The sequence below is a fragment of the Microcebus murinus genome, chromosome 27, assembly GCF_040939455.1.
Source record: "Microcebus murinus isolate Inina chromosome 27, M.murinus_Inina_mat1.0, whole genome shotgun sequence".
NCBI lineage: Eukaryota > Metazoa > Chordata > Mammalia > Primates > Cheirogaleidae > Microcebus > Microcebus murinus.
Window position 1 is genome coordinate 13,712,951 of NC_134130.1, and position 26,783 is coordinate 13,739,733.

At 35.2% G+C, this 26,783-nt stretch overlaps 1 protein-coding gene across 2 annotated transcripts; it reads right to left on the bottom strand.

Annotated features, from left to right (window-relative positions):
- Positions 1-487: 487 nt before the first annotated feature.
- On the bottom strand, positions 488-25,716 carry AP1AR (adaptor related protein complex 1 associated regulatory protein). 2 transcript variants are annotated; one of them, XM_012766182.2, is made up of 10 exons: positions 25,243-25,714; positions 16,834-16,882; positions 15,277-15,303; positions 12,242-12,267; positions 9,979-10,075; positions 8,704-8,802; positions 6,707-6,765; positions 5,958-6,031; positions 5,015-5,143; positions 488-2,388 (listed from the first exon to the last, which is right to left on the bottom strand). In XM_012766182.2, the coding sequence occupies exons 1-10, from the start codon at positions 25,323-25,325 to the stop codon at positions 2,123-2,125; spliced, it is 909 nt and encodes a 302-aa protein (XP_012621636.1). In that variant the 5' UTR covers positions 25,326-25,714; the 3' UTR covers positions 488-2,122. The 2 variants fall into 2 exon arrangements, with proteins under 2 accessions (XP_012621636.1, XP_012621637.1); XM_012766183.2 differs by lacking the exon at positions 8,704-8,802 and having other exon boundaries at positions 25,243-25,716.
- Between the last annotated feature and the right edge of the window lie 1,067 nt (positions 25,717-26,783).

Genomic DNA, 26,783 nt, shown 5'->3' on the forward strand with positions numbered 1-26,783 from the left:
TGCCTAAATATTTCTAAAATTTTATCTTCAGAAAAAGTTGTCTTTTTTAAAAGATTCTCATTCAACTCACTTTAACAAATGTAGTTAGTGAATGTTAAATAGATAATAGTAACCATTCAGTTAAGTTAAATTCTAGCATTACCAGCTCCCTATAAAATTTTCCAGGTAAATAAAATTTCCTGCAGTAAGGGTCCATATTTTTGTAACAACCTGTTTAAAATATTTTATAAACTCTCCAGCCTCTTACAAAAGAGGTTTTAAACCTTTTCTTGATTCAGACACTGGTCACTTGTGGGCTGTAGTATATGACGTCCATTCCCCAATCCTGGGATTATTCCAGTACAGTGACACATTTGTTATCATACAAAGTGGCCTGAACAACTATTTCAGTTCCTGTGTCTAGTTTTCCTGCTTATTCCCTATGGTGGGCATAGCAATGGCTTAAAAAAATAATTATAAGTCAGGAATCAGAATACTTGCATGTTCATGGAGTAAAACCAGTAATAAATAATTTATTACCTTTAAATGTAAAAATGTGTTTATTCACAATCCTTGAGAAATTACCATTCCTTCAAAAAATTCTTTAGGAACAAAAAGCCAAGAAAAATTACAGTAGTAGCTTATGCCAAACCAAAAATATACATCTGATGTATACAAACTTTAAAAAGCATTAACACAGGCAATGTGAATATAGAATACCTTTAAAATATTTCCACTGACATAGCTACGACTTAAATTATTTTAAGACACATAAATAATAGCATTACCTAATGTGTTATATTTACATATTTAAAGTCATATTTATTTATACAAGATAAAAAAGGAGATAAAACTACAGATGTCATTGCTTAGCAGTTCAAATATTGAAAGGGCCACATGATTTTTTTAAGTACAGCAAGAACTCTTAGTTACTATTTATATCTGGACCTTCCTATATTTTGGAAAACATGCACTGTCATTGTTGAAAGAAAAAGAAAAGAAAAAAACACTAAGGAAAAACTGAAAAACAGTTTGCTTACTAAAATCATACTCAGTCCTCAGCAAAATCAAGGAAAGCAATTAGGGAGTGTTTTATATCTCTGGCCTTTTATACTGATACATAAGCTTTAGAGAAAAGAGTTAATTGCCTATCACAAAATGCAGTTATATACATTGATATACTTAGTTTCATCCCATTAAAGTACCTTGTACTACAAGGCAAAGAAAAGCTTAATAAAGTCAATGGAGCCTTTCATACCAGAAAGGATTTTATTTACTTTGAAATACCCGTATTCTCCTTTCTTAAATCATGCAGAGAATATGTTCTGTGTAAAATCTTTCTAAGATCATTCATTGGAAATATAGAATTTTAAAAAAATAATAGTACCTAGAAACTTAATACTATATATCAATTAACTTAGTCAATATAGTGGCATGTAAGATGAACTGAAAAACCTAAATATATATATTTTCTTAAATATTATTTATGATTATTATCAACTTGAAATGTCCAAATTCTGAAACTTCATTTTTATATTATCCTTTCTTCAGACTGAATCAACATTATCATATTAGGATGTGTAATAAGTGTAAAAAGAGGCCAACACTTAGCATTTCTTAGAGTCATCTACTCAAATTAATTGTGCTTACTGTTAGATAATAAAATTCAAAGAAGCCATAGAAATAAATAATGCTGGAAAAAGGGAACACTATTCTAAATCTGACTGAAAATCCTTCCTCATGCTCCCTTCACATCTGCTGAGAATTAACAAAAAAGACTCTTAATATTTTTCATAGATAACGAAATAGGCTTAATAAAGCATTCAAAGTACTAAAATTTTTTTAAAGTGAAAATCTGTAATAGTAAACAGGAATGCTATAAAGAAAAGACTTAAATTTAACTGGTAACATGACAGGATCATTAAATTGGTGTTGAAAAGCAGAAGGCAGATGATGAAATTGCACTTAATTCTGAAGCAATTCAGATCTATCGTATCATCCCTACTCCTTTCTAATAAAATAAGCATTTACAACATGGTCTCTTACCTTCCCCTTACAAAAAGGCTCAGCATAACCATTTATACATTCTAGTTGGTCTTTAACATTTGGTCATAACTGATAAACAGGGTCACACTATTTTATCCTATCGAGTCTGTTGATCTGCATCAAATTGCCTTATGCCAGAATCAGACAGTTCTAATACAGGATTTACAAATCCAGAATACTCGGAATTGCCATTATCATCCATTTCGGCACTAACAAAATCATTCTCCCACTCCAGCCCATTGGAATCATCAGAGGCTGATGTAGGATTACTTCCAGTCTTCTTGCTGCTGTACTTAAGTGCTGCCCGGAGAATGTCTTCCTCTGTTTTGGAACGTTCTCTCATTGGAAGCATTCTATTCATTCCTATGATTTGAAGAAAGTTTTTAGAAATCTCAGTGAAGATAAAAAGCTATATTAAGAAACTTAATCCCAGGTTAGCATTATAGTCCCAAATCAGACTTGATTTGTGACTTAACTTAGAGTCAGTCTCATGGAGGCCTTCTTAAGGGAAATTGTTGGGGTTTAATCTTGAAGTATGTCTTAGATAAAAATAAGTATTACTATATCAAAGGGCAGTTTTGATGCAACATTGATCATCTGATAAGATGAAATTTCTGAAGAGCCATAAATAAAATAGAATGGATGAAGGATTTTAATTACTATTAGTCTTAGATGACCAAATTGGTATGCCTACCCAGATGATTATTTCATTTCCCAGAGAATGAAAATCACTCTAATGGCAATGATAACAACACACACTTTCCCAGTACTTACTAGGTTTCTATTAATGTTGTATGATCTTTACATACATTAACTAATTTAATCTTCAACATCTCTATGAAGTACAGTACTATCATTATCCTCATTCTGTAGGTGAGGAAACTGGTGCAGAAAGGTTAAGTGATTTGTGCAAGGTCACACAGCTAAATAGTTGTGTAGCAAGAATTTTAATCCATTCTGGCTCCAAAGTCTATGGTCGTATGCCATTTCTGACTCTGTATCACAACAAAGTAGAGATATTTCTATGGGAAATTGTTAGATCTAATTCTGAACAGAATGAGACTTGTTGGTAAAGTTAAAGTGTAAAAAATTTTGGAAGAAAAAAACAATGTCATTTTATTGGCAGAAGGAAGGGAGAGGGGACAGAAAAGAAATTTGAATTTGTAAGTACAGAATCAACACTGGTAACAGAATTAAAATCTAGGATTGGCAAAGGGATAAGAGAACATCCCTAGATACATTTCACGATTTTAACAATTTTGTTTTCTGACCATAAAGAATCAGATCCTACTGTAATAAAAGAACATTTAAATCTGTACCACCGTCATCTGTCACTCCTGAAAAAAATCACAAAGACTCACTCCAGTAAAGCAAGTTATTTCTATGGACAAGATAAAAATATGAGCTAGATGCTAATATAATTTTGTGGATTTATATCTGGTGGGTTTGTTTCTATGGATTTATGTACATCAACCTAGAAGCAGATTTCCAGTGGGCTCTGTTCTCTACCTAGTGTAGTTTAATAGGTCTGTTAATAACTTGAATAATGACCTAGAAAGTTATCTTTAAATCTGACAATGTGGATGACAGAAACAGTGATTAAAAGATCTGAAAGGCTTTAGAATTTGAACAAGATGCCAAAATTACAATAAACTTAAAGTCTGATGATTGGGGCCAGGTGCGGTGGCTCACGCCTGTAATCCTAGCACTCTGGGAGGCAGAGGTGGGCGGATTGCTCCAGGTCAGGAGTTTGAGACCAGTTTGAGCAAGAGTGAGACCCCATCTCTACTATAAATAGAAAGAAATTAATTGGCCAACTAAAATATATATGGAAAAAATCAGCCGGGCATGGTGGCGAATGCCTGTAGTCACAGCTACTCGGGAGGCTGAGGCAGGAGGATTGCTTGAGCGCAGGAGTTTGAGGTTGCTGTGAGCTAGGCTGACGCCACCACGCTCACCCTAGCCTGGGCAACAAAGCAAGACTGTCTCAAAAAAAAAAAAAAAAAAAAAAGTCTCATGATTGGGATCCAAATATGCATTAACATTAAGTATAGGATTGAGAAAATGGTGTCTAGCTGAGAAGACTTAGGAAAGTTGATGCAATCTTTGATAAAGTTATTCAAGTTCCCCGTGTATCTATTTATTGATAAACCAAATGGCTTGACTCGAGGGTATCTAAGGTCCATTCTATCTCAAAATTCTATCAAATGTTTAATGCTTATTATTTTTCTTAAAGCTCTGTATTCTATAACTGAGTCTTCTCTTTTGGATTGCCTATTTCTTAAAGTGAAAACAAAAACTTGGGCATTATTCATTATTTTTTTTTTTAAATCAACATTCTAGCTACAATTTTGAGTACTTAATGTGTGCTATATGCTGCATTAAGATTATGTGTGTGTGTATATATATATAATTTAATCCTCACAACATTCATCCATTCGTTTAAATATTTATGGATTGCCTATTATGTGCCAGGCATTTTTAGACCCTAAATACATAACAGCAAAAAATTATCTTTTAAAGTAGGTTTAGTATTCCTTTTTTATGATCAACAAACTAAGAAATCTACCTAATGTACCTAATGTATGAAGACTTGCCAGCTAAAATTTAAACTCATATCTGAGTTACAGCTTCTGTTCTACCAAAAGTACTAACAATTAAATCACTAATTTATAATGAACCAAAATTTAACTAACTTTTGGCTGTAGACTGTCCACAAAGGAGCAATAATCCTTCATACTGAGTAATATCATGGGCTGGAATGTAAAAACCTTAACGAACATATATTTTCTAAATTTCAAGAAACAAAAGTTAAGCAACTTTCTAAACAATTTATCAACAATGATAATCACTAGTACAATAAAAATTTTATATCATTTTTCAAGGCCTTGCACTTATTCCCATTAAATAGAGTGAAAGACCAAGATAGATGATTTATATATGCAGTTTAAGTTAAACTTTTCAGGTAAAATTGTGAATTATAAAATACCTTCTTCATCCTCCCACTCGAGATCTAAGGATGTGCTGTCGTCATTTCCACTAGTTGATTTAGTTTTGGTCATTAAATCACAGCTGCTTTCTGTATTTGGTGTCAAAACTGTGGCATCTGAAGACAGTCCTAGAATATATACCAAATATAATTAAATGCTGTCATCTTTACTCTTTTACCACAACAGCCATTTTTTTAACAATTGTCTCTCTCTAAATATTACTATTCCTTTTAACTTCATAAGAAACATTCCTTAAAGTCATGACATTGGTTAAGTTTCTGTATAAGGGTTTCATTTCCCTTCTGTATAAGGGTTTCATTTCCCTCCCTCCCTCCCTTCCTTTCTCCCTTCCTTCCTCTCTCCCTCCCTCCCTTCCTTGCACAACAAACATGCAAATTTAAATGAATTTTAAACTTTTCAAATATGATGAACTCTAGGTAATATTTTTAACAGCCAATTATAAAGGGGGACAAAAACCAAAAAAAGGAAAAAAAAGATAAATGAAAAACAGCCTACATTTTCAAAATGAACCACCACTATTATGATTCCATTACTGGGAAGCATAGGAGTTTTGACTTTTGAAACTTCAGGAAACGTTTTAATCTTATAAATCAATTTATAATAAGTAAAAATATAAGTACACCTTTCTAATCTTCCTCTTACTCTTTTTGGGGGAGGGAAGGGGAGGAGGAGGATTAGAACAGAAAGGTGTGCTTGACTCCCTGTATGGATCTACAAAAAAAGCCTGAGATTTTTCTTTGTTCCAACTTGCTTTTAAAAAGGGAAGATGATGTTGTATAATGACTACTTAATTGATCTATCTGGGCCACACAAATTGAAGGGCAGAAAGTTCTTCTATAGAAACGGAGCCAGAATCTGCAATTATCTGTTTATTGTGGCATAAAAAATTTAAATGTACAGAAAACACTTTAAAAGACTTACTACTACTTCGAAAGACTTCATACTGTGACTTTACATTTCTCAAACAAGATTCAAAGTCATCTTCTGGTCCTGAACTGTAATAAAAGTGAAATAATTTTTGTATATATTCACAGCAGATGCAACATAACAAATGCTTAAGTTAAAGATGGCCTTTTGGTTTCAAGGCCTATCTCATACAAATTCATAATTGCTGTACAGTTAGAATAACCTACCTAATGAAAATAGGTCTTAAATTGGGGTAATCCTGAAGTCAAGTCTCCAAAGATTAGCCATAAATCCAACTTTACAATTTACAATAATGAAGCACGATCAAGGTTCTTTGAATGAGTAGTGATACTCAAGGAAATGTGACATTGAAACGTCTCTTCCAAAAAGTGCTCCCATATAAACGTTATTATAAAGAAAGAGAGGGATTAAGGAAAATACAAACAACTAAGTTGTAAACAAGTCACCTAAAAAAATTCAGGTGATATCAGGTGATAAATCAGGTGATACTATTGTATCACTTTCTACATGGAAGAGGTGACTACTCTCAAAAATGCAATAAAGACAATTTAAATACATGATGATCACTTTTCAACTTAAAACAGATGCTTTCACTTCCTCCAAGATAGTATCTTTTAGAGGCAATAATTTTTAGGGACAACATAAATATGAATATGTACAAAAACATCCTGAGGTGACTGGGCTCAATGTGAAAATAAAATTTTCTACCACAAAGGGAAGAAGAAATGTGTTTCACTATTTACCTTTGATGTTCTCCATTGTTGGAAGGATGATATCGATGCACAATTCTCTGCCTTTCTTGCTTTAGAAACATAATGTAATACAAAATCACTGTTGTTAAATTATATTTTTTAAAACCACTAATATGATACCAAAAAGCATTTTTTCTAGTTTCTAAAAAAAAAAATCTTAAGGTTATTTGGTTGAACTCTTTTTCCTTAAATTCATCACTATTCCATTCTATATTCTCTTATTTATGGGTAGAATTTTTCTCAATTTAGCAGTGTATAGTCTATAAGTGGTCAGAATATGAAGAGTATTATAAAGAAAGTTAACTTTTTAATCAGATACATATTGGTGTCCTTAACATTCTTAGTACACCTAAGAACTTCCTAATAACTGGAAGGATGATGATGAGAAAAGGAATAGTTAATACATTAAATTCTATTGTGGGTGAAATAAGTAGCAAAAAAACAAAGGATTTATAATACCTGGCTAAGTTGACTCAGAAATAATAAAAGCAATTGACTAGGATTTAGAAGAACTGTTAGACTTGTGGATCTGACAATTATTAGCTTTATATCCCTGGCATGGCCTTTACCTTTTGTTTCTTTATCTGTAAATTACAGATGGCTATATTACTGACCTAGCAAACTCAGGGTTATTATGAAAATCAAATGAATTAGTGGGTATCTGTGTATCTGTGTATCTGTGTGTCAGTGTATGCTGTATAGACAGTAATGTGTTCCTGTTCAAATATTTAGTCAGGGAAGAAAAAACTCAGAGAATCCTGGAAATAACCCAAATGGATGCTGCATATGGAAGACTTAGTCTTTAAAAGGCAGACAGTAAACAAGTTATTACAGTAAAAAGAGTACTGATATTATAACTAGAAAAATGCTTTTATTGCTTAGAAGGTAAACATTAATTTTTAAACTTTTCCATTAAAACAGAACTGACTAAAAAGACACTTCCCTATATAATTTAATAAATCTTCTGAAACATTGAGAGCAAGAGAGAGACAGAGAAAAGACACACTTCACACAGAAATCCCATAATAATATGTTAGACGTGATTTTTCAGTTACTCTAAGTTTTGTTATGTGACATGATCTTTGTCCTACTTCAGTTAACACTACAATAGTGAATCCATATAGGCAAAATATGGAAGAAGATACTAAGTAGGATACTGGTTAAGCACTACTGTGCTTGAACTCTGGCTCTGTCACTTATTAGCTGTAGGATCTCAAGTTATAAAACATGTCTGCCTCTCAGTTTCCTCATTTATAAACAGGGATTAAAAACACTATCTCCTAAAATTGTTGTGAGGATTAAACAAGGTAAAGCACATAAACTGCTTAGAATAGTCCCTGACACTTAGCTGGGGCTCCATAAATGTCTGTAATTTATAGCTGTGAGGCATTATGATACTGCCATGTTATCATATGCATGGTAAGATATGGTAAATCTGCTGCTTTCCCTGATAATATGCCGAAGATGTGTCAAGACGCAAACTACCAATCTTCCAAGGACAGAAGATAAAGATGAGAAATAAACAAAATCCTTATAGGGCAAAATCACACAGCTTATCCAATTCTAGGAAGCACAAGAAATCCTGGCAGTTTAAGCAGTTTTTTTTAAAAAACACCTCACAGGAAACTATGAAATGCTTTGGAAACTATACTTAAGGGCTAGTTTTGCAATGTTTTCACTCTAAGAATGTATTTTTAAAAAAGAATGCTTAATTTTGTAGCACTAAAATATATCTCTAGGATAAACAGGAATTAGCTTCTCCTCATGTGAAGCTAAATTGCATTGTGTATCAAGTATGTACTTTCATGTTATTTCTAGCTGTTAAAGACAGACTAATTTGCCTTTAAAATTCCCAAGAGTATATATATAAATACATTCAGCCATTAAACAAGAAGCCCTTGATTTTAGGGGGAAAAAAGTCCTAAGATCTGTCAGAGAAAATAAGGAGAAAAGCAACCCTAATGTATGTCGGGGTCTTTTCCCCTCACCTCCAAGAGCTTTCGCTGCTTTGCTGCCCTGGCTGCTTCACGCTGTGCAGCGTATAAAGCTTCTTCTTCTAGTCTTAACTTCTCTTCTTGTAAGGCTAACTGTATATGAACAAAACGATAAGGATTAACAAAATCAGAACCTGTCTAACTGCTCTAAAAATAAAATGTTTCTATTTATAAAATAAAAAATAAATTATTAAAAAATAATTGATCTCTACAAAGCATAACAGAATTGAAATTTTTGTGATTGTTCATTTCAATGTCTCCTTTTACAAAATAACCCGAATGATATGAAACACATTATTGAATTCTTTAGAAATTGAGTTACAAAGCAGTAGCATCCAATTTGTATAAATACAGAACAGTTTCTTTAGAATGTATTATACAATGATCTTCATTCTCAGCAATCATTCCAACACTTATCACCTGGACAAGTTTTATGGTTTGGGCCCTCATTAAGTCCAAAGCCAGATCTTTAAAACGAAAACCAATCATACCATCATCTACCAAAGTGAACTAAGCTTTCATAAAATTCATGTCTCTCATCTAATTAATATCTCCTTAATTTTATTACTATAAAACTATTCAAAAATTACCTTTAAATTTAAGTTCTTGCCATTCATAACAGCGTACAAATTGCTTTAGTGATATCTACTGCATGTCAAAGCTAACTTAAAAGTCAAATTTCAACAGTCTTTTTTCCTTAGACTAATATTAGTATCTATTATGTAGCTTAAGTTAATGTTTTTGAAATCACTAATTGGTACTAAACAGACATTTAAATGTATAACAGAATATGATTAATTCTATTTAGTCTAGTGATAGCAAAACTATAATTATAGGCCCTTTCTACAAATATATTAAATAACCATAACCCTTATGATTGTTAGAAGTACTTGGTTCAATGAGAACAAATAACCAAAGACAAACAAAAATGCTTTAAAAAAAACTACTTATTGTGAAACAGTAATATTTTTAACAGTTGGTTTTAAACACAAAGGTGTATATTCTTGCCAGAGTTCCTACTTGCGAATTAAGAAATTATTTTTTTAAAAGAATGTACTACCTTCATTTTTTGGCAGCATATGATTTCTGAAAAATTAAACCAAACTATAAGAAATTATAATAGGCTGGAATAATTTTACTTTTAAATCATTTTCATCTGTATATCTAAATACAGATCCAATGACTATATGTAATATATGTAATGACAAGTCTCCCCTATAAATGAACCTTATGATAACATATATTTAAGCCACATAAAAGACTATTTACCTCATTTTGAATTTTCTTATCAAGATCTTTCTGTTTTTCAGCAATAGAATCATAATGCCTCTCTCTTAGGTCAATAATTTCTTCCTCAGTAAGAGGCCTAGTGGAAAAAGGAGGGGGACAAAAAGAAAGAAAAACCAAAAAAAAAACCAAAACAGAAAACTTCTGATGAATCTTAAGTCCACACAAAACACCCATAAAGCCAGTGAAATTCTGAAATTTGCTGTAAAAAACGTATTCAAGCAATTTGATACAACTTCAATTGTTAAGAGTAAAGTATACATTCTAATACTTGCTATATTCTAGTATATAAATGGAGAAGATGCTATATTATCAGAGTAGTTTTTAGCACTACAACCACCTTTTAAGAAATGCGAACTTAATTGAACTTCACTGTGGCTGTGCTTTATATCCAACCTATGGGTGTATACAATGAACTGTGTCCCAAAATGCTTATCATGAAATAGAAACTTCAGTATGCTGCACTCTGACCTCACCCCTCACACCATTCTGAACTCTTAACCCTCATATTTACCCTGCTCCATCACTCTTGTCTCCCCAGGCCCTTGGTCCTTCCCTTTTCTCCCAGTCCATCTATCCCCGTCATGGCCTGGCCTCACTCTGCTGACGACCACCACCATGGCAGAGCTGACCTACTTTATTACCAACACATCCACCGACACACACTCCTGTCATTACACCACCTTCATTACACTACCTGTCATTATACCTATCATTATACCACCTGGCCTCACCCCACTGACATCCACCATGGACACTGTGGCAGAGCTGACCTACTCTCTTACCAACACATCTACTGTCACACACTCCTATCATTACACCACATTCAAGCAGTTGACTCATGGCTGTGGAGCATTTCCACGATTAGCCCTTTCTGCCGTGGGCTGCTAGAGAAAAACCAAGGTCAATTTGGCCCTCAGCAATAGTCCATTTAGTTATATGTAATCAATTCCCTCTCGCATCCTACACTAACAACTTCAAAATCTTTACATATTCAAGTTCCTTACTCAAATTTTTTTCTCTTAAAAGAAAATTTCACCCCAATTTAAGAAATGGGGAGCATCCACCATGAATTTCCTCAACTTCTTGCCATTCCCCCACTAACTTAATTCTATCCCCCACTTTCTTCCCTCCATCCTCTAAAGAGGCAATGTTTCTTAACTTGTCCAGGCTCACCTATTATACTTACACTCTTGATACATTCATCACTGAGGCCACCTCCCCGGCTCCACTCCAGAGAATTTCTCTGGGATATTGCTATATTAATTAGCACCTCTTTTTTATCTTTTTTTTTTTTTTTTTTTTTTAAGACAGGTTCTTGCTCTGTTAGCCTGGCTTAGAGTGCACACTGTAACCTCAAATTCCTGGGCTCAAGCAATCCTCCTGCCTCAGCCATCTAAGTAGCTGGGACTACAGGTGTGCTCCACCATGCCTGGCTAATTTTTTTCTATTTTTAGTAGAGACAGAGTCTCCCTCTGGCTCAGGCTGGTTTTGAATTCCTGACCTCAAGTGATCTTCCTGCCTCGGCCTTCCAGAGTGCTAGGATTACAGGTGTGAGCCACCACGACTGGCCCTCATTTTTGATAATTACAAGAATGTTAAGGATCACCAGCTCAGCTATTAATACTGATGATCTTTCTTCTAATGCAGACACTATGTCTGGAGTGTCTAGCACAGTGGTTGGCACATGACAGTTTCTTAATAAATCTTTGCCACACTAAAAAAGGAACATACATTCAAAATATGATACAGTTTATGCAATATTCTCTTGAAATTAAGAACTCTTTTTTTTACGTAAAGATAGATGCTTCTTTTTCAAGTAGCGCATGTAAAAAATATAAAAAAGCTGCTTAAATAAATTATAGTATCAAGGTTCTAGTTACTATCGAAAGATGTAAAAAGATTTAAAAGATCTAGTTTGAAAATGTCTTAAGGAAGGAAAAGGGGGGATAAGTTAAAAAATTTAAAAGATATTTATCAATAGTAAATGGTTTTAAGAAAACTAAAAAACACAGAACAATTAGGTTCTAGGAAAGCACCTAGGCACTTATATACATTAAATTCTTTAATGTTCAAAACAATCTGTTGAGATATGCATTACTTGCCACAATCTTTCAGATGGAAAAAAACTAAGGTTCTGAAATGTAAACTGTTCAATGTCTCAAAGCCAGTAAATGATAGGGCCTGAACTCTAAGAGAACTTCTTACAGTTCATATAAAAGTTATTATTTTTTCAAAGCCTTACCTATGACTGCTTCCTGGGCTCTCCCCCTGTACAAAAATTAATTAAACAATTAAAAAAATTCACTAGCTGAATTCTATTTAAGACAAGTACATTTTTATTTAGCCAAAAATTTTTCTACTCACCTATTTTTATCACAGTAAATAAATTTCATTATTGAAACTGTTTGAAACAAAAAGCTTTAAAATTTTGGTATTTTTCAAAGGTGAAATTTAGTTTAATATTTAGCTTAATTATGTAGCAACCATTTGGTGGAAATTTTTAAGTTTTTCTAGCAATTGTTTCTTATATACCAAACGAAATGGGTCAGGATGGTACTAGACAACATACTCCTCATTATTTGGATTCCATATTTGCAAATTTGCCTACTTGCTAAAACATATTTGTAAGCTTTCTTGGCCATGGGAGGACAGGCACAAAGCAGTGAAAAATCTGAGTTGCCTAACAATGCACATTCCTAGCTGAAGCAGAACAAGGTGGCCCTCTACCTTCTTGTTTCAGTTTTCACACTGTAAACAGGTGTCCATTTTACAGTCTATGTAGTGCCATATTTGCAGTTTTGTGCTTTTCTGTTGGTGATTTTGCTGTCTGAAATAACCTCCAAGTATAGTACTGAAGTGCTGTCTAGTAGTTTTCCTAAGGGCAAAAAGGTTCTGATATTTCCTTTTTGGAGAAAATATGTACATTAATAAGTTTTGTTCAGGGATGAGTTAGTGCTGTTGGCTATAAGTTCAAAGTTAACGAATACACAATATATATTAAATAACGTGTCTTAAATAGAAACACATAAGAAATAAGTTTATATTATATACTGATTGGTTGATGAAAATGTTCTGACCACTGGCTTACAGGAACCTAACCCTACATTTCTCCTAGGAGTAATGCTTCAATATTCACTAATTTAGCATTTATGGTGACTTTATAGAACATAATTACAACAAATAATAAAAATCAACTTTTTGTTTTCTTTCACAGGATTATAAATTATCTATAATTTTGTCCTCCACAGCAAACCATACATAACTATTTTCAATGTTGATTAAGGTTAATGCATATTTCTTTTCTTTTTTTTTTTTTTTTTTGAGACAGAGTCTCACTTTGTTGTCCAGGCTAGAGTGAGTGCCGTGGCGTCAGCCTAGCTCACAAACTTCTGAGCTCAAGCGACCCTCCTGCCTCAGCCTCCCAAGTAGCTGGGACTACAGGCATGCACCACCATGCCCAACTAATTTTTTCTATATATTAGTTGGCCAATTAATTTCTTTCTATTTATAGTAGAGACGGGGTCTCGCTCTTGCTCAGGCTGGTTTCGAACTCCTAACCTTGAGGAATCTGCCCACCTCGGCCTCCCAGAGTGCTAGGATTACAGGTGTGAGCCACCACGCCTGGCCGGTTCATGCATATTTCTTACACATTTAAACTATTTTATTTATATATGACAACTAAAATAAATGACTAAGTTAACAGCAGGAATAAAATTCCAAATGGTCCAAATTAGTTTAGGAAATAGTACAACAATATGGGATGACATTCAACTACACTAAATACAAAAGATGACATGAGAGGAAAAAGTGGTTAACAAAAACAACAAAAATCCCTCAACCAACCAACAGAATAAAAAGCATCTTAGGAAAACACATGGCATCACAGGTTCTTATGAAAAGCAGTATGATGCTAGAGTGAACTATGCTGGAGGCTGGAAGAACTCTTATATTTAGCACTTGTCAGAAGCTTTAAAAATATGTGTCCAGTGTTTGCTTAAACTCTTTAAAAGAAAAAGACATGGAGATTAAAGTGAGCTTTGAGAAGGGAAAAAAATAGGTTCCATGAAAATGGGTGACATTTTAGTGGGGAAAAAAAAAGGTAAAATAGTTTCCAAAATGTGTTCTACCAGACGATAAATATATATTATTATTTTAAAAAAGAATTTATACCTACATTAATTTGGGAAATGCTGAGTTGAAAAAGTTTAAATAATTTTGTTTAACAATAGTTCTTCTCAGAATCTTATGCTAATTTATGATTTGAGACCAATATTCCAAATACATTCTGAGAAATGCTGGGCTAAAGAATAATTTAAATTTTTAAAGGAAAGGTTTAATACATCTTCTTTCCTTAGGAAACAAAAGATGACAAAAGGTCAGAACTTGCAGTGTTCTTCTGGTCTAACTAAATTTAGAGATGTAGAAAATAGGCTCCAGGGAGGTTGAGTAATTTGCACAAACTCATACAATTAGTGAAGGTGGAAATTAGCACACAAACCGAAGCTCCTCTAGCTATACCAGTGCGTAAGAAGTATACACCACATTGCTTCTTGGCTTTTTGGTTACGATCAAGTGTATACATGTATACTACATTTTGCTGATTCTAAAATGTATTTTTTTTTTCATATTGTAACATTGTTGTATTTGGGATACATCTTAAAATTGGCCGAGTTTTATATGAGATGAAATATAGAAAATCAACATAAAAGATAACTGATAAGGAATTTATGCATGTTTATTCTACAGTCAGTTTCTGACTTTAATCATTATCTCTTTTTTCCTTTCTCATGTCCTATTTTGTGTTTAGTTTAGTTGAGTGTCATCCTGTTTTATAGTACTTTTATCAGAAGGAATAATGGTTAAAGTCAGAAACTGAATGTGGAATAAACATGCATAAATTCCACCCTCAGAAATACATGAAAATTATAATTAAAGAAAGAGTCTATTCTGGGTTGTTGAGGTATGTTACCTACCCGGCAAGAGATTAGAAATATCACTTTTTGAAGGTCGAGTTTCATATAGTGCTTTAAAACCTGTATGTGTTGGGTGTATAGTATTATATAGGTTGCATAGTAAAAAATTCTGGATTATTTGCTAATATAAATTAGTAAAAGAAGGAAATCACACAGAAAAGACTAAAAAGTAAACATAAAAACCAGAAATTAAAATTCTAAAACAAAATTTTAAAGTATTGTAAAAATAATTAATTATTAGAACTAATGAGATGACTAATGAGAATAACAAATACAGGTTTTACACTACTATGGAAATACTTACTTCATCACTTTCTACTAGATTCTCAAACTGAAAGAACAAAAAAAGTAAGTGTTAGGAAAAATATCTATCTAAAGTACATATCTCATAAGAAAATATGTCACTTTTTTTACCTTAAAAATAATAAACCTTTATAAGATATTTAAGTCAAGTGCCTTTTTACATATCATCTCATTTGATATTTTAAACAATTCTACAAAATGGCCAAGGCAAGCAAATATATAATAGTATATTTATGACTTTATAAGAATGAAAATCAAAAAGGAGAATTACAGTAATTTTCTGCATAAATCAGAACTAAAACTTTATCTGAATTGAATATTTCATACAAGTATTTTAAATCCACACTATCAGAATTTTGCACTTCAGTTCAAAACAAATTATTTAATGTCAGAAGGAAAATTACTCAAGAAACAGGGACTAAAAAGATAACCAAATAAAAATTTCTCTAAGTGCTTATGAATTATTCATCTAGTCATTCATATAATTATTTACTGAAAATCTACTAGATGGTAGTTACTGTCCTCAAATACAATGTCTTTTTAGAGATAGGAATGTTAACAATTCCTATAATGTAATTAATGCTATTATGTCAATGACCTAATGAAAGTCATTAGTATTAAATTATATTATTAAAATATTTGCATTTTAAATATAAATACTTGATAAATAACCGCTTGAAAGAAAAGTATTTTATTGTTAATATTGTTTTGTTTAAAGATTGAGAGAAAACAATGAATTCTAAAGGTTTAGAAAATTAAAGAACCTAAAGACATGATAAAACTGCTCAAAATTATTATCTTTATTTTTTTTACTGGTTATGATTTTTTAAAAAACTAATTCCTGTTTTACAGGCTTCCTTATTAATAAAGAAGGCAGTGAAGCAGTGTTCAAGCTTTGGAGCCATGCAGTTTTGGACTGGAATTTAGATTCTACCACTTAGAGGTTTTGTAATATAGCCCAATTTCTCTACCTGTCTAAGCCTCTGATTTCTCATTCATATAATAGGGTGGCTACCACCTGTTTACAATAGAGTTGCAATAAGAATTATGTGCAATGACATTCCTAACCTATAATGGAACCAGAGTAGCTGCTTCACAGTAGAGAATGAATAAATGACAGCAGCCATTATTATGTTTTACATACAAAGATAAAGTGACTCAGTGATTCTGGTGTGGAGTGGCTTAAAATCAATTTGCTGCTTTGATTCTGCTACACCTCTTGCTGGAGCAGGCCAACTATCTTTCCTTATAACTGCTGTCATAGTGAGCCACTATGTGACTGAGAGAAGAATACTTGCAGCCTGATTTGTGTCGGGTGAAAGAAAATAAAACCAAAAACCAAATCTTTAGAAGAATAGGACCTTCATCTGCAAATTTCTCCCTATTTACTCTTCCCTCCCACTGCTGCAATTCTTTCTCTCTTCACTTGCACCAACAATATTGAAATACAGTCCATATTAAATTTGGGTCCAGATCCTTCCCCCTTAACAACAACAACAAAAGTCCCTTCTGTCCTTCTGAAGCTACTTTTAATCCAATCAAATTCATGACTACTTACCTCTATAGTTAAGTGCTCACCTCTTGAGCATGTTCTAAAATACTTGGATCTGGGAAGAAAAACAGAAACATAAGTCTAAAATGGTATTTATATAGTGGCACAAAAACATTTTCTTAAGAGCAACTTTAAATTCTCTAATATATAGTATCTTATATTTATAAAAAAGAACAACCAAGTTTACCTAAGAAAACGGCCCAGATTTTTAAACTTTGTTACGAGTTTGTTTAGTCAATTAGTATTTCTTTCTACTGGTACTAATAGTTACTAAAACCTATAATTATAAATTAATTTATTTACTATATAGAACAGAATACATTTTAAAATTTATCTCATTTTTATTATATAAAATAAAAAACCTTATTAAAAATTCTGATATGTTAAATAATATATAATAAAAGTATATTCCCAATTTTGTTAAACATACATAAAACATCAAAAATCTAAAAGGATATATGTCAATATGCTAAGAGTAGTTATCTTTGGATGGTGGAATTATATATCTTTTTTTTTCTTTTTAATTTTTAATAGACTTTTTTTAGGGTAGTTTTAGGTATACCAAAATTAAACAGAAAGTACAGAGAGTTCTCATGTGCCCCCTGCCCCACTATCGGCATCCCGGACTGTAAGAGTTGTGTTTTTCTTCAAACATAGTTTTTCTTTTCTTTTCTTTTTTTTTAAAATTTATTTTAGCTTATTATGGGGCTACAAGTGTTAAGGTTACATATATTGCCCATGACCCCCACCCACCTTGAGTAAGAGCTTCAAGCATGTCCATCCCCCAAAGGAATCATATATCTTTATACGAGGCTTTTTATTCTGTTCCCATGCTCTCACAAATAAAAGAAGAAAAACAATGCATATACATGTTAACCAAACAATCCATTACATTAATTTTTCCAACTAGGGCCAATTATTAACTTTATTTTAATCATTCTCTTCAGCTCCTACTAGAGAAACTTACATGTAGTCAAGCAACAATCTTCTTTATTATATTTGCTCCAAAGATATGTCTGTACTCTAACTACTAAAGTATCAAAGTTAGTATAGGATAGAGCCACTCAAACTGCTTTACTACTGGAAGTGCCAGCAGATAAGACTTTCACCCATAATGTGGTTCTTGTCACAGCTGCCAAGAGTGATGGCAGAGAACTCCACCCGACCCATGCCTCACCCATAGGGATCCAAATTCAAACTAGGGGTTCCTAACATGTTAGGATTCTTGGACAAAAAGTGGGATAAAGCAAGGATGGTTAATGGGTACAAAAACATAGTTAGAATGAACAATATTTGATAGCACAACAAAGTGACTATAGTCAACAATAAGTTATGGTATACTTTAAAATAACTACAAGAGTGGAATTGGAATGTTCCTAACACAAACAAATGATAAATGCTTGAGGTGATGGATACCCCAATTACTGATTTCATTATTACATACTGTGTACCTGTATCAAAACATTACATGTACCCTGTAAATATATATAACCATTATGTATCCATAATAATTAAAAATTAGAAAAAAAAAGAAATGAGAAGAATCCCTGGGTTAGGACAGGTCACAATGGTATTATGTGCACATGTGTGTATGGAGGGGATTGATTTAGTGAAAGAGAAAGCCATATTATCATGACTGAAGAATACAAAATAGCAGTGAAATTACAGGTACTATTTTTTCTGCTACAATCTTTATCTGCTGATAGATGCTAAGTTGTGTTATTGTCCATTAAGAGATCATTGGTAAAAAGCAAAGAACTTGGTATTGGCATCCCACAGATCTCATTTCATCTCTTATAGTCAACATAAACACAATATCCTTAATTCTCTAACCACCTAATGCCTCTACTCTCCTCTCTTTCTTATCTCTCAAACAAAAACAGAAATGAGTTGAATCTTTCAGTAGCCCTGTGTTCTGGCATTAGAACTACTACTACCTAAGTGCTATATGCTTCTCTCCTAGCAATCATCACTCTCTTCCCTGAATGAAGAATCTGTCTTTAATTAATCTATTTCCTCTTCCAGGTATACTGAGTAGTATAATTAAATAATGAAATAAAGTTCAGTAATACTAAGTATCTTAATATAAGCCATCAGTATGACTTTACTACTATTGCAAAGCCTAAAGCTAAGTGAACACTGTCCAAATCAAGGGAAGTAACAGTGGCACTGCACTTACATTAGATTGCAGAACACTGTATTCTCTTTCAATGATACATAGATATTACAAGCTCACTTTAATAGAAGCCAATAGGGTTATCTGTTGTCAATGTCTCCCTTTTCTGTTCCTTCTATCCATACCCAGCTACAATGAGGACAATCATGTTCTTACATAACTCTGACCCCCTGACCTAGCTAGACCACAGTCAATCCCCAAGACCTCATTTGATTGGTTCTAGGTTATATGGAAACCGAGCAGGGAGAGACAATATACTCCTGGAAGCTCTAGAAAGCTTCCTTACAATCTGCAATGAGAGGAATGAAATCAACTGAAAAAGTGCTCTGACAGCATTAAAGTCACCCCTAAGGACCAGCTGCATCTCTGCCATGCTCACAGTTTGGTTATTACTTGAGAAATCTAATATCCCTATAATAAATTCTACCTTTGCCTAAGATAGTTTGACCTGGGCTTCTGTCCCCACAACCAAAGTCCTAACTAATAAACAAACACAAGTCTAAGTGATATAATGACAAATGAGCAAATTAGGAATAGCAATAAACAATTAAAATGGAAGATAAATAAAAAAGCAAAAGATTAGAAAAAAATCCAAGCTTTCCTTTTAAAATGGATCAGACTGAAACTTTGTTCACAAAGGGTGAACAAAGGGTATATACTGACTCCTGCAACTGTAAAAGCTAAGATTATATTGATAGATTAATGTAAATATTCAATTTGGCAAACTCAGGGGCAACATTTTTATAAGAGGAGCTTTATCCTGTGATTTATCTGAAATAAGAAATATTTTAATACATTTATGTATTTATGAATTATGGATGTCTACTTTTTATGTATTCAAACATTGCTGGTGCCTGCATAGAACCCCCAGATGAGTGTAACAAATAATAAACTGCCCTGAAGTTTTATATTTTCTACCTCAGTTTTATTCTAGAGTGAGGAGTGAGGCTCTTAGCAATCCTTCCCTACTTGCTCCTAGGTAAAGATGAGAATACAAGTGAAAGGGAAGCAGAACAACTAGGGAAAGGAAAGGAGACACTTAACTATTTCAGAGCTCAAACTGAGAAGACTGAGCTCATTAGTATACATGAGCCAAATAAAATGCTTTTCTTTATAAATTATCCAGCCTCAGGTGTTTGTTTATAGCAACTCAAATGGGACTAAGAAAAACCTAATACTATCTATTGAAGGGTAATAATTTATGAAAAAAGTTAACATACTAATATATATGAGTTTTTTGAAAGTCGAATAGCTTCAATATTAATCTTTTAATGTTTTTCTCACTCACTTGTATTCTGACATGATTTTTCTGAATGACAGAAAAAAGAGTGATATTATAGATACCCAAATATAGAATTGCATGTAATACTGAGTATATAAATGGACATTATGTTGCATTATTTGTTGCATGGCATTATTTGAATGCCATGTAATTCAACATGATGTCAAAGGAAAAAAAAACATGTTGAAATTTAGCTATAGGAAATAGGATGTAGATGGAAGTTGTTAAGAAAGAGAATGTTGGCCGGGCGTGGTGGCTCATGCCTGTAATCCTAGCTCTCTGGGAGGCTGAGGCGGGTGGATTGCTCAAGGTCGGGAGTTCGAAACCAGCCTGAGCAAGAGCGAGACCCCGTCTCTACTATAAATAGAAAGAAACTAATTGGCCAACTAATATATATAGAAAAAATTAGCCAGGCATGGTTGCTCATGCCTGTAGTCCCAGCTACTTGGGAGGCTGAGACAGAAGGATCGCTTGAGCCCAGGAGTTTGAGGTTGCTGTGAGCTAGGCTGACACCATGGCACTCACTCTAGCCTAGGCAACAAAGCGACACTCTGTCTCAAAAAAAAAAAAAAAAAAAAAAGAAAGAGAATGTTAAGATCCAGTATGGGTGGGGGGGGGCAGGGGCAAGATATGTAACCCTAACAACATTTGTACCCACAGAATTTGGGGAAAAAAATAAATAAATTAAAAAAAAAAAGATCCAGTATGGGTTTTAGAAAGCATAACTCATGACAGGAAGGGAGGATGGGCTGAAGCATCAAAGATCCAGGAGGGAGAACAGTCTGGAAGCTGCTGACTAGGAAATTTGAAAGGTAATATTTAAGGCAGATGTACAGAGGAAATAGGTTCAGTATGTATAAGAGACTGAATAGAATACATAGAGATTAAATTGAATAATATCCAAGAGTATGTCTTCAGTAGACAACCGAAAAGAAGTTTGAAATTTGGAAGTGGTGGTGTTGAAATCATAATAGATGAAATTTCTTCAGGGGTAGGTAGTGTGAAGGGAATTAAATAAAAAGGAGAAAAGACAGGAAAACTCCACATTTAATAGGCAGAAAGAGTAAGAACAGCCAGGAGAGAAACAGGAAAAGAAAATAAAAATGATGTTGCAGAGGTCAAGTGCTTAGCTTCAAGAAAAAGAGAATAGCTATGTGTCTATTTGGGGGTTACCAAAATATATATATATATAGTAAATAAATAAAAAAGAAGAGTAGCTTATTACACAGAATAAACTGTGAAGTTGTTGAGACATATTGTTAAAATCTTCTAGTGGTAAAGTACAAGATAATGCACTGAAAGAGACAGCAGCGAAACGTTTATCTACATAATAAAGAGCCATGAGCTATTAGTGTTTAAGAATAAGAGCTCTGAATTTAGAGGAACTAGGGCTGCAATCCCAGCTCTGCTATGGTGGGCAAGTTAAACTTGCTAAACTTCAGTTTTCAACCTCTAATGTATATAATGGTACTTATCTGCCTCATATGATTGTGGGGAGGAATAAATGAGATAATGTAAAGTACTTAGAACAGCCCTGGCGCACAGGAAGTAACTGAATGTTGGAAGCTATTATTAAAATCACTTTTACTAGGAAAGGAAAAGCAAATCACTGTAAATTATTGCCTGAAAGGTACTTTGCTGCTAGAGCCAAAAGGCCAACAAATGTTAAATATCAATAAGGATATAAAACAGGATCATACCTTTATATAAAAACTGTAGTACATCTTAACTGGAACCACTGTGTGGAATTATACAGTATTATCAAGATGGGAATTAAAATACAACACAACGAGACTTAATTGGGTCTTCAGTATGAGGGGGGAAAAAAACCTAAGAAAGGGACATGATAAAACTCTACACGAAAGACTCATCCAGATAAACAGAACTGACCAGTAGATGATGCCCTGTAGAATGTGCTGGCAGGCAAAACTCCTTAGTGAAGAAGTATGACTCATTAAGATGTTTAAATTTTCTTCCATAAAGATATTTAATCTCCTCTGCTTTAATCACTAAATAACATACCTCAATACTGATATTTATATCTTGACTGGTCAAACAGATATTCTAGAATATAAAATACTAGAGTTATTACTAGAGTCATCTAGTATTTTATAAATTTAAAAAATTGGTAATTCTGGTTTTAAGACTGAATAGTATAAAGTGAGTGATCTGATTTTGAGATACCACTGGAAAATCTGCAAGGCTAAGAGAAACCAGGCCTTAGATCATAAAGCATTCCTGTGAAGTCCCAGCTTAAATCAGGCATAAAAAGCCAAGGATGCTTTCTTCTTACTGTGGTTACTGCAGTGACATACAAGACCAAATCAAGTTTTTGTGATTACTCCTAAACTTTTTCACCCTTAGAAGAACTACTAGTTTACTAGTTAACTATCGAGACCTATGCTTGAAAGAAAATCAAAGGTAACAGGTGATGGGAAAAAAATAACTAACTGAGAGGCAAAGTTTAATTTTATTATGTAAATAACTGTATTTACCTATCTCTACATGCTTACTGGAAGCTGCTAACACAATATCAAAAATCTATGTTAAACAGTAAGTTAATCAGAAGAGTCAAGTAATAGAACTGTCAAGACCTATGTTTATGGATTAAAAATAACAGGATCAATATCACTATTTCATGGGTTTAGATGACAGTGTCCACAATTCACAGACTCTCCTTGTCTCAACAGGACTTGTTCAAGGAGTTTTGCCTACGGAGTATAGATCCAACTACAGACTAAGTATACTTAATCAGAAAAATCCAAAATGCTCCAAAATTCTTTTTTTGAGTGCCAACATGATGCTCAAAGGAAATGCTAATTGGAGAATTTTGGATTTTCAGATAATGCAAATATTCTAAAATCTGAAAAAATTCAAAATCCAAATGCTTTTGGTCCCCAAGCATTTCACATAGGAGATACTGAACCTATATTATGTTTTTATGGCATATCTACAGGCAATTAACACTCACAGTGATTCACTGATTTCTTCCTGCTACTTCCCTATGCTGCCAAGCTCATGTGCTCAGGGAGTAGAATCTACAATTTTAATGCTATACTCTAAGGAAAACATAATTAGTTTGTAAAATTACATGAAAAAAGCCAAAAATCCCACAGATACCATATAATGCCAACTATAGTTTTTTCTTAACCATTTAGAATCTAAGAAACTTTTTTAAAAGTTAGAATTTAACACAAGTTGTGTTAGAATTTAATACAACATAACTATAAATTATAATAAAGCCAAAGATTGTGTGTTAGATTAGGCAAGTCTATTTAAGCAGCTTGACTTTATAGTTGCATTAACACACAAAAATTAGAAGTACCTATATTAAATGATTCTGGCTGACAAGATAAAACAGCTGCCATGTCCCCCTGAACAATAAGAGCCCATAAATCAGGGAAATCAAAATATTAAACTAAGCACAAAATCTAAAAATACTGGCCGGGCGCGGTGGCTCACACCTGTAATCCTAGCTCTCTGGGAGGCCGAGATGGGCAGATTGCTCAAGGTCAGGAGTTCGAAACCAGCCTGAGCAAGAGCGAGACCCCGTCTCTACTATAAATAGAAAGAAATTAATTGGCCAACTGATATATATAGAAAAAATTAGCCGGGCATGGTGGCGCATGCCTGTAGTCCCAGCTACTTGGGAGGCTGAGGCAGGAGGATCGCTTGAGCCCAGGAGTTTGAGGTTGCTGTGAGCTAGGCTGACGCCACGGCACTCACTCTAGCCTGGGCAACAAGTGAGACTCTGTCTCAAAAAAAAAAAAAAAAAAAAAAAAAAAATCTAAAAATCCTTACTCTTCCATTCTAGGAAGACTTAGTGTAAAACCTTAGCTACTTTGCATCAAAAAGGTGTGACACAGTGCCCAATGAATGAATGAGAAAATCATATTTTAAGATGTCCATTACCAAATAATTCAAAATATAGAGTATTTGGTTTTAGTTATCTTGGACACCTTATTACCTAATAATGCTGATTAAATGGGACAAATCCTGAAACTTTAGGAATCTGTTTCAGAGAGTGAAAATACTCATTCCTTACACAAAGTGGCTTTCACTAGAAAAACCTAGATTTTCAATTCTAGGTTTGAATTCCTGGGGGGTAATTTAATAGCAACAACAACAAAGCCAACCCCAAAGGAATGTATTCTAACTTTTTCAGTATCTCATGAAATAAAAAACACAAAAATGGAATTTTGAAATTCTACTATTCTGCATATGGTGTGCACAGAAAAACCTAAGCACATCCCAGTTTTACTCAAGAGAAGCGGAGTTCAGGACTGCAATTTACCTATTGTTACAGTGTGTGGGGAGCAATCAAGACATGGCATTCCTCTTGAAATTTCAAAAAATTAATAGGAAAAAGCTACACACTGACTCTCTGGTTATCAGCACCAAGAATCTGAATGCTCTCTGGAAACTCAGCAATTTGGCAAGTCTTTGTACCCCTCAAAGACGTTCATTAGTGCCTGGAACCCACATAAAATCCATCTGAGGCATCAATTTTAGAGCCAGATCCTCACCTGCTCCGTCAGGATTAAAGAAAGGGTCAAATACAGAGACACCGGCTTTAGCATTAAACCCAAGCTCCACGCAGGGTGTGTCCAGGTTGCTGTGGAGCCCGACCTGCTGCCATGAGCGCGAGGGGGCCCCTTACTTTCACGAGATGACGTCTCCTGTGACTCCTTCCCCGCATGACAGGGCGCCTGGCAGGAGTCTTGCTGGGGGTGACAGGAGGGACACCCCGCCCCCTCCTCCCGGCAGGCCCTGAGACCCGGCCCCCGCCCTGACCAGGGCCTCCGCGACGGCCACCCGCTCGACGTCTGTTAAGCCTGGCGTGTAGCTGGGCTCTCGGCCCCCATCCCCGGTCGTTACGGGACAGGGAAAGGGGTTCCCAGTCCCAAGTCGAATAGGAGGAGCCACCAGGGGCCGGGCCCCTCCGCCGCGGTCTTACCCGCCGCCGCCGCCTACACGCTGCAGCCGCCCCGCTTCCTTGCGGAGCAGCCCGAAGCACTGCGTCCAGCAGCAGTTCCCCATCGCATGCCGCCCAGGCGCTGCTGCTCTGCCTCCTCCCGCTCAAAGCCCAAACCCAGGCCCGGCAGCCGCATCCGCGCGGCACGGGCCACGGTGGGGTTCGGGGACCGAGGGCGGGCCGGCCGGAGCGCGGCGGCGGGAGGGTCTGAGGAGACGTGAGGGATGAGGCGCCCTGAACAAAGGCGGCGGTTACTCCGGCGGCAGCCGCGCCGCCGCCGCGCGAGAGATGAGCGCAGGGCTGCGGGCACTGGACCCCCTCGCTGTCCGCATGGCCCCTATCGCCTCAGCTCCCAGGCCAGCACTAGTGACCGCCTCCAGCTGTCGAGGAGGCCAGTCCCCGCGAGCCGTGAGCCGCGGCCCCGCCTTCCCGCGCGCCCAGGCCCGCGCCTCGCCGTCGACGCCGCCACACCTCCGGCCTCTCCCGGGCCCCAATTGGGCGCGCTTTCCTGGAGGCCCCGCCTCTTCCGGGGACCGATCCTTACGTCACTTCCACCAGCGCTTGCTTCCGCAGCTTCAACAGTGGAGGTAGCTCGCTCGGTTCCTGGGTGTGGATACTGTTTGTTGGACCTTGACCTGACTAGAAAATTTCCTCCTCTCCTTGCGGTTTCCAGCCTCTTAGTCCGGAGCGCGCCGGGTGTAGCAAAGTTAAGGCTTAACCTTCGAACTTTGTACCAAAGTCTTGCGAGCGACTGACGTAGAGCCCCAGGAGGTCATGGAGAGCGTGAAGGGGCATTGCTCTGCCCCGTGTGCTTATTTTTGTTAACATTGCACCGTAAATGGGAAATAGAGTCAGGGTAGCTGATTGAAGTTACGTTGAACGCACCAAGAATTTTTTTTTTCCAATCTCTGGTTTGTGTTTCAATCTTAATACTGTCAACATTGTAGGGAATCTTATTAATGGTGCACTACTGGCCTAATTTTCTTTTATTAAAATCACATTTTCAACTAATTTAGGGCGGAAAGTTGGGGTCCAGAAGAAATGGGCAAGAGAGCTGGTTTTTCAGGGGTGTCAGCCTTCCTGATCCAAGCGTGCGGCCCAGAACTGTTGTAGATGTGAAGAGAAAGCTGTCTGCAACCCGGTCCTCAAGTGCTACTTTAAAGCTCAGTTTTTGTCTGCAGTTGGCCTTAATATTGGACATAAGGCATGGTTTAGTGGACGCCCAGTCCAGTGGATATGAGGATGCTCTTAGGGACTAAGGAGACACGTCAATAGCCTGTTTTAATTAAACCTAGTGAAATTGTTATAGTTTAGAAAATTGTTATTAATGATAAAATGTCCTTTGAACTACTCATTTTCTTGCTTCTTGAAATCCAGACCTATGTGGATTTCAATCCTAGCAATGCTACTTAACTAATTTTATTTGTATCTTAGTTGTTTTAATAGTCAAGAGCATAGGATAATATTTGGCCCAGTGGTCTGCTCTCAGTGAATATTGGGGGAATGACTGAACGACTTCCTGA

Coding starts and splice junctions, on each gene's coding strand:
- AP1AR (XM_012766182.2), bottom strand. CDS start 25,325: ATGGGGAACTGCTGCTGGACGCAGTGCTTCGGGCTGCTCCGCAAGGAA. Junction 16,883..25,242: donor CGTGTAGGCGGCGGCGGCGG/GTAAGACCGCGG, acceptor TTTTCTTCCCAG/ATCCAAGTATTTTAGAACAT. Junction 12,268..15,276: donor ATCTAGTAGAAAGTGATGAA/GTAAGTATTTCC, acceptor ATTTTTGTACAG/GGGGAGAGCCCAGGAAGCAG.